This window comes from Gorilla gorilla, chromosome 3 (genome assembly GCF_029281585.2).
Source record: "Gorilla gorilla gorilla isolate KB3781 chromosome 3, NHGRI_mGorGor1-v2.1_pri, whole genome shotgun sequence".
NCBI lineage: Eukaryota > Metazoa > Chordata > Mammalia > Primates > Hominidae > Gorilla > Gorilla gorilla.
The window spans coordinates 189,118,994-189,127,575 of record NC_073227.2 but is presented as its reverse complement, the minus strand read 5'-3'; the positions used below and the strand labels follow the sequence as shown (position 1 = coordinate 189,127,575).

The 8,582-nt window shown below is 35.1% G+C and overlaps 1 protein-coding gene across 1 annotated transcript in view; it reads right to left on the bottom strand.

The window, feature by feature from the left end:
- Window positions 1-240: 240 nt before the first annotated feature.
- Window positions 241-8,582, bottom strand: part of ANXA10 (annexin A10) — a 62,669-nt gene continuing 54,327 nt past the window's right edge. The window contains exons 9-12 of the mRNA XM_055384141.2: window positions 7,605-7,700; window positions 5,180-5,238; window positions 3,233-3,355; window positions 241-549 (exon numbers count right to left, since the gene is read on the bottom strand). Coding sequence (XP_055240116.2) covers window positions 481-549; window positions 3,233-3,355; window positions 5,180-5,238; window positions 7,605-7,700 — 347 coding nt within the window. The 3' untranslated portion in view covers window positions 241-480. The remainder of the gene's footprint in view (window positions 550-3,232; window positions 3,356-5,179; window positions 5,239-7,604; window positions 7,701-8,582) is intronic.

Here is an 8,582-nt window from a genome sequence, read left to right as displayed (position 1 = left end):
CGGCTGCATTTTGCTGGTTTACATCTTTACTTATTTTTAAAGCCTGCTGTAGATGATCACTCTAGCTTTATTGTAATTGTATAGGAGTCTCAAAAATTCCCCAAACTAGGATGGTCACACTGCATTTTCCTTGATTTCTTTCAAATCATGATAAAGACGGCCTTGAGCAGACTCTCTTGTTGTAGGTTGTTGATGGTTCACATTTAAATAAAATCTATTCAAATGCAATTTTTCTATTATTCCATCATGCACAATTTAATTGCTGATTAGATAGTAGGCAAATTCAGGATAGTAGGCAAATTCAGTATCATATACTTTCATTCATAGTTTTCTTTGGCTTAGAATAATTTCAAAGATAGAAGAGAAAATATGATTGTATAGTTTTGTTAATAGTGCCACGAACAGTACAAATTTGTGAGAAAATCTCTATTTGGAAGTGTCTAGAAAGAGGAGTGCACAGTACTCCAAGTCCTCTTCATTTTAGTAGTCCTCAGCATCACCAGCACAGATGGCAAGCAGTGCTTTCTTATAATGCCCTGAAGCAAAATTCTGAAAAGAAAAATATAATATATTTGAAATAAAATATCATAATAGTTCTAAAAAGGAAGCATAATTCCTCTGGACTGCACTATGAAAGAGCCATGGACCATTAGCCTTTCTAAACTTATTTACTTTTCTCATCTAAAGATTTAACATGCCCTAAGTACTATTCCCACTGAAAGTTGTTGAAGAATAATGCTCTGGTTACAGTCAGTAGTATGTGGTTTATATAAAGTTGGTTGAACCTGAATGTGTATTTATAAGAACAATAACTTGCCTTAGAATTAAATATTCTCCTCAACTTTAGGAAGACGTACCCTAATGTTATTATTATTATTGTTATAAATGAATGTAGAATGTGGAGAACAAATTAATATGTCTCAAAAGATTTAAAAATATTTATAATTATTAATGTAGTAATTCTACCTCAAGAAATATATATTAAGAAAGTTATTATCATTGATAAGCACAAAGTTTTGTGCTAAAAATATATACACCATAATATTATGTATAATAGTGAAAAACTGAGAAGCAATGTATAATAATGTGAGGTAGTTTGTGTACTTTATAGCTTATACAGCAGAATACCATGATTCAATAAAAATACTCTTTTACATAGCAAAACATATTATTATTTATATAGTTTTAGAAAATGACTGAAAGTACCTGTCTTAGTGTGTTCAGGCAGCTGTGACAAAAGTACTATAAACTGGGTGACATATAAACAATAGGAATTTATTTCTAACAGCTCTAGAGGCTGGCAAGGCCAAGATCAAGCAGATGTGGTGCCTGCTGAGTGCCTGTCTCTCGTAGACAGCCTTCTTCTCATTCTAAGCTCACATGGCAGAAGGGACAAAGGTGTTCTCTTTGGCCTATTTTATAAGGACATTAATCCCATTCATGGGCTCCACCTTCATGACCTAATCACCTCACAAAGACCCCACCTCCTAGTATCATCACTTTGGGGTTAGAATTTCAGCAGATACATTTTTAGGAGACACAAACATGCACACCATAGCAGAATAAAAGTTTATTAATGATTTTCTGTAGAAAATTAGGGAGGTTTTAATTTTCTTGTAATGGTCTTCTATAATTTCTATATTTTCCAAAATCAATGATAGTAATAAATAAATATTATAAAATGTTTCTTTGTTAAGTATCAACTTTCATATTAAGGTGCTTTGGCACAAAGTCATGTAATGATAATTCAGTACTTTAAATGTACATAGCAAAGTTGCATTAATTACATTTTCATATTAGCAGACTTTGAGGCGGTTGTGATTAATTATAATAAGTGCCTAAGAACTAATTTATTCATTTAGAAAATGAATTATGCCGTGCATTTCTCATCACTAAAAGAGTTTAGAGTTTTGAAAGTAGCTGTAGGAGAGTTTTATCAAAAATGAAGGAATAAGATTTCTCTTAACTGCTCCATCAACTCTTCCTCTTAGAAACCATTTCAGCTCTCCAGAGGCCTACAAAGTATTCTGTATTATGTGATCTCTTGGGCTTTAGATTGCTTCTAGATTACTCTTTCAATAAACTAAAACAGTGCTTCTTGGAATTACAAATTTCAGATGAAAACAACGTGAACAAGGTAATAGCTCTTAGCTCTGCACAAAATATAAGTTCAGTTCTATTCTTATGTCCCTGTGCTTGGCTTGGTTTAATGCTCTGCTCTCACCATCCTGAAATTCTTGAAACTTTTTTGGACAAGGTGCCAAGCATTTTTATTTTCCACTAGGCTCTCAGTTAGTAAATGGTCCTGTATATTCTGAGGATTCTTTGTTAGGTTTTATCAAAATGCATGAAGTTTAAAAGTATCAGAATGAAAAAACTGGCTTGTTCAGTACTGAATCATTGCTCCTTTGCCCTTCAAGGGCTAAAGGGATAAGGATATGTAGAGTTGTATATAGCTAGGAACATTAAGTCCCTCCGAATTAGCAGTTTATGATATTTGACTGACTGCCCTGCCTTCTATGACAATATGAGAGGACAGCTCAACTGATTTAAGAAACCTCTTCAAAGGTAATGCAGCCTTTTGCAATATATATTTTTCCTGAGCCTGATCATACTTCAGAATTTAGCTCTTTAAGCACAATTATAGAGAATGAATATTTTGCATGACTGCATCAATGCTTCTGGGTAAAACACATCAAAGAGGAATAAGTTCTGTCGCTGAGGTAAAGGGTTCTCTTTTTTTTTTTCTTTTTCTTTTTTTGAGATGGAGTCTCACGCTGTTGTCCAGGCTGGAGTGCAGTGGCGCAATCTCAGCTCACTGCAAGCTCCACCTCCCGGGTTCAAGCGATTCTCCTGCCTCAGCCTCCCGGGTAGCTGGGACTACAGGCGTGTGCCACCACACCCGGCTAATTTTTTGTTTTTTTAGTAGAGACGGGGTTTCACCGTGTTAGCCAGGATGGTCTGGATCTCCTGACCTCGTGATCTGCCTGCCTCAGCCTCCCAAAGTGCTGGGATTACAGGCATTAGCCACCATGCCCAGCTGAGGTAAAGGGTTTTCTAAGTTAGCACCTGCCAATGTTCTAAAGACTGTGTAGAGGAAAAAACTAGGTTATCCCTGTCTGAATAGTTAACTTTTTAGAGTCTGCCATGAAGTTATTTGAATGAGAGCTTTTATCTCAGTTTCAAAAAGGAGAAAATGTGGGTCCAAATAAATCATGTGTCAGAAACTTACTCTGATATCATGAAATAGGGATTTTCCATATCGCTCTTTGTATCGTTTCCTTATGGTCAGCAGGTCCATTTCACTTCTGGCAATGAGAATCCTGATTACAGTTTTATTATGGAAACCAAAGTCCTAAAAGATACAGAAAAGTGGGAGAAATGAGAAGACAGCGTCCTAAAAGTCAGTCTGTCCCAAGTGGACACACCCCTTTTCTGTAGTCATTTTCTCTTCTTCCTGAGTTCTTCCAGCACTGGCATCACTGGCCACACAGGCTGTGGCTCAGATCCTGAGTCATTTCTGTCACTTCTCCCTCTCCCTTACCGCATGCTGACAGTGAATATTCTCTTCTATTTTCTGAATGCCTTGTGCTCTCTATTCCAGTGCCACGACCTTGACTCTGACCCTTATCATTTCACCCTGATTCTGCAATAGTTGCTCCCCCTTTCTAGCCTTGTTAACCTTCACGCTGTCCCACTTACACTGCATTATAAACTGCACATCTGATCCTGTGGTCCTTCCTGGTAAGAATTCTTCCTTGGAGGGGAAGACATTCTCAGCTCTGTCAGAGGGACATTGATTTGTCTAAGACAGCAGTAACATTTTAATTTTATTTTCTTGTTATCATTGAGAAATTATAAAAAATTAGAATTCTAGGTGATTCAAATATTTGCCGATTTAAATTCAAATGCAGAAAAATACAAAATCAATGTCTGTATGCTAGCCCCAGAAATACTGCACCCTAACAAATCAGTTTCAAATTGTCTTTCCAAACGGAGTAGTCGTGACATCTAGTGGCCAGAAAACAGAATCTGACTTTTGAAGACAATGTTTTGAATGTATATTACTAATAAACTTTTCATAATTTGAGGTGGCTAAAATGAATGATCTAACAAATATTCAAATTTAAAATGTAGATCGTTCACTTTAGAGTGCACTGGAGGAGAACACAGAATATATCTTTGGTTCAGGGGCGATTAAAGCAGCTTTTTGACAAACATTTGGCATTTGAGGTCTTCAAGTATCAAAAATTACATTACTTGAATATACAATCCTTCTCTGTACCTACAAACCATTTGTGAATACGCATATTTTCCTTTTGCCTTATAACACATACACAGCAAAAATACAGTTTTCATGTACTATTAGAATAAGTAGCCTTGAATTTGTGCATAATTGGAATCAAGGTAATTGTGGTTATTTTCCCATAGTCATTCACAAGTGAAGCTTCATACTGTTGTTGTAGTGGTTGGTTCTTTGAGAAAGAAACAATTGAAATCATCCTATAGCATTTCCAAATACACTATTTCAAATAAATGTTTAACCAAATCAACTGTTTCTCCTAGAAAACAGACTCCATCTCAAAAAAAAAAAAAAAAATGAATGCTCCAAAGTATGTGTGACTGAATAACACACTGAAGTATGAAAAACATTCCCATTTAATTACAAAAATAGATTTAGAGTTTATGGTTTTCTAGTTATCACTTTAAATACTTTTTGAAAATAGCACAATGTTTAAAAATATCCATTGACATAATTTCGTGTATTGAAACTTCACAAACGTGGCAATTGCTTGCTGAGAGTTTGTAATATTTTGACATTTTCTGCTTAATGCCATGTGTTTTGCACTTGCATAAGTCTGATGTGGGGGTCTTTGGAAACATACAAAAACATTTGAATTTACCAGTTTCTGCAGATATTAAATAATCTCTAAAGTGCACAGGGAGTTACACCCCAAATATGGTTCCCTAAATTTGATACAGAAAGCAGAACATTATTTTTATCTGATATGTCTTATTTTTGGTGTCTAAACCAGTTTTTTTCACTTGGGTGTATTTTCTTTGTACATACAAGTTCAAAAATGGTAATGAACATTTAAATGATGGAAGTAAAATTAATCCTTTGAGAAAAAAGACAGAATTTCTGGAGAAATTTTAAAAATATATGAGTCTTACTTACATGAATTGCACTATATAATCTATAAGCAAAATAGGCTGGTTTGTCTCGAACACAGAGAACTAGGAGAAATCAGAGAGAGAAGGAGAAACATTGAGAGTGAAAACATATATTTTCGTCAGAATTTGAGAAACAATAACACTTTTCCTGTTACAATTCTTACATTGTATTGTAAGGTCAACACTTAGAATAATGGTAACTCTATAAGCCACAGGAAAAAAATATAAAGCAACAACATTATAATGAGTCATGCAGATTTTCACTTGGTCTATTTCTATCTGTTGGAATTCTTGTTAGTTCCTTCATGTAGCCTAATGAAGAAAACTTTATCATCTTCTTTTTTTTTTTTTTTTGAGACGGAGTCTCGCTCTGTCGCCCAGGCTGGAGTTCAGTGGCGCAATCTCGGCTCACTGCAAGCTCCGCCTCCCGGGTTCAAGTCATTCTCCTGCCTCAGCCTCCCGAGTAGCTGGGACTGCAGGCGCCCACCACCACGCCCGGCTAATTTTTTGTATTTTTAGTAGAGGCGGGGTTTCACGGTGTTAGCCAGGATGGTCTCGATCTCCTGACCTCATGATCCGCCCGCCTCTGCCTCCCAAAGTGAAAACTTTATCATCTTTATCTGAAAATTAAATTAATAGAGCTTCAAAGAGACCTAGGTTATTAACACTATTATAGATTATTATTATTGTAGGATTCAATTTGATATAGCTCCCATGTAATCTGTTCATCTATTTGAATGCTACTTTTAGTAACTTACAGATTTGTGAGTAGACCTGAAATCTCTTAAGGGGAAACTATGGACCACAACTGGTCTAGACCAGTTCATGAAGTTATCTAATAAAAACTGCTAAGGTGGTAGGACAGCCTAGAGCCTGGTCAACAGCTACCTTGCTGGAAGTCAGTTGATGATCATAAACATTCAGTAGTGTTTATTTGAAGAGGTTAACAAATTAATACATGAATAGGTAATGTATGAGAGGCTATAATTTCTAGCCAGAATGAAATAATCATAACAGTATTTCCGTGGTAGTTTAAGTAATTATTTTAGATTGTGAGATTATACCCTCATCTTTTCTTTCATTTTTAATACACGAAACCTTCATAATCACTCTTGAGTCACTATTCCTTAAAAGCTCCTTGAAGTCAGCGAACTTTTGCTGTTTTTGTTGTTTCATTGTTCTATCTGCAGTGCCTAAGTCAGTGTCTAGAACAGTAAGTGCTCAATAAATGTCTGCTGAGTGAATAAATCAGTTGAAATGTTTTCTGCCATTTCTAATGTCCACCACTTCCTCTCTTATGCCCACTGCTTTGTGGCAGGGGTCTATAGTGGAAAGAAAGCTATCTTGAGATTCGTATATTATGAATTTTAGTCATAACTTTGTTGCTAATCAGCTGATAGGCTTGGAGGCAGTTACTTAGTTTCCTTAGGCATTGTTTATAAAATGAAGGATTTTGATGTAATATATGGTTATTAAATTTTGTAGAGAATTTTCTGGAATAAATGTAACATTTTCAGGAAAAATACACAGTTATTAATAGTCATCTATTGTATACTATTTTAGGGGTTTCATCAAACTGTTTTCATGGAAGCCTAGCTTGAGACTTCTTTACTAGATAAGCTACAAAAATTCTTTTATCTGTCAGCTCTCACGCCCATGTATGCCTCTGCCATTCAAGGATGGAAAATCACAATATTCATTTATTCAACTAGTATCTAAGTGATTACTTGACTATGCCTTCGATGGAGATATTTCATAATGACCCCCTTTGGTCGTCCCTGAAATGTGTGCTGTCAACTCACCAGCACAGTACAAGACAAAGGTAGTTCTATTGCACAGGTAGTTCTATTGCAGTTTTTCTGGATAACTCGCCCCGTTTTGTCCTCTATGGAGGGATATCATTTCTTACTTAGGAAGGAGCAAGAGGTGTGCCACTATCACAATAGCCTGAGGAAAATCACTACTTGGTAAATCTCTTTTATGGTAGGATTTACTCCTAAACCAAAATTTATTAGTAATGGTCACTAAAATATCCTTTTCCTCCTAAAGAGAAGAAAACCATACTGTTAAGTATTTATCGGCTCTTGGAGAAGGGAATGGAAGTCAGTAAAGATAAAATGGATTGAACAGTGTGAGAAGCCAATTCAAAGAGAAAATATCTGAGAATGATGTGTTTTCTGGTATGAAAGTTGAACTAGCTGTTAGGGAAGGGTATCAGTTCGTTAAAGTTATCAGGTTGCCAGTTTAGTGCATTTTATCAGTAGCTGATGTACTCTTCCCCTATGGAGTTTATGTCCTTTTAAATAATAAAATTCAAGGGAAAATGACTCGATCAAGAGCTTACTCATGCATCTTTAGTTCAGTCAGAGCCACTCAGCATTTATAGAGAAATAAAATGTCTGCTGTGCTTCAAATAATTTATTACTTACCAATTGCAACCAGCAGCTCCTGAAAGTATCCATCATAACATTCATTAATGGCATCTACCATATCTTGCCCAGAAATATTTTGAAATTCCTGGAAAACTTTAACAAATTGATGTAATTCAAAGGAGATTTTGAAAATATTATAAATTTATAATACAAATATTAGATTGTTACACATAGTAAAAATCCATATTTTCCATAAAATAATTAAAAGTACTACTGCTATCAATTCTGTTTGCTATAAGTACCATTGAAACAAATACAAATACTCTTAGTAGAGTCAGCATAAATCTTGAACTTCAAAGACCTGTTATTATTCTCTTCTCCTGGGGAACAAATGCCACCTCCAGTGGGACCCACTAACTCACTGCTGATTTAAATTGAGAGGAAGCACACAACAAGCCATTATTTATGGACCAGTTATTTAGGACATATATAATAGGCTTATGTCAGCAGCAAACTTCCTACTAGAGCTTAAATATGAGAGTTAAGTGTAAAAGTCCTCTCTGTGATGATTAAAATAGCAGTCAAAGTATCTATAAAGAATATTCTGAGAAATATGAAATCAACTTTTTGGGTGTAGACTAGGGTTTACTAATTTAGAATTGTGTTAAATTAAGATTCTTTATTTCATGAACTTAGTTATCTGACTACCCCAGGCAACTTTAGTTCTCATCCATTCTTACTGAAAATTAGAAGCAAGAAGATGTCTTTTCATTATTATTATTATGATTATCATTAAGACAGGTAATGTCTCTTATTGACTTGTAAAGTCTAGATGTGGGATTGGGGTAGGGTAGGCCATCTGTTGAAAATTTTCAGCCATTTGCGTACTTTATATAGAAAAAAACAAATTTTTTTTTTAATAAAAGAAAAAGACACTGTAGTTTAGGGAATGTCAAACAAAGGGCAAACTAACATGAGTGCACGCTCTAAGACCAATAAGATTCCGTCGATATTGCAGAAGTCATGACATCAATA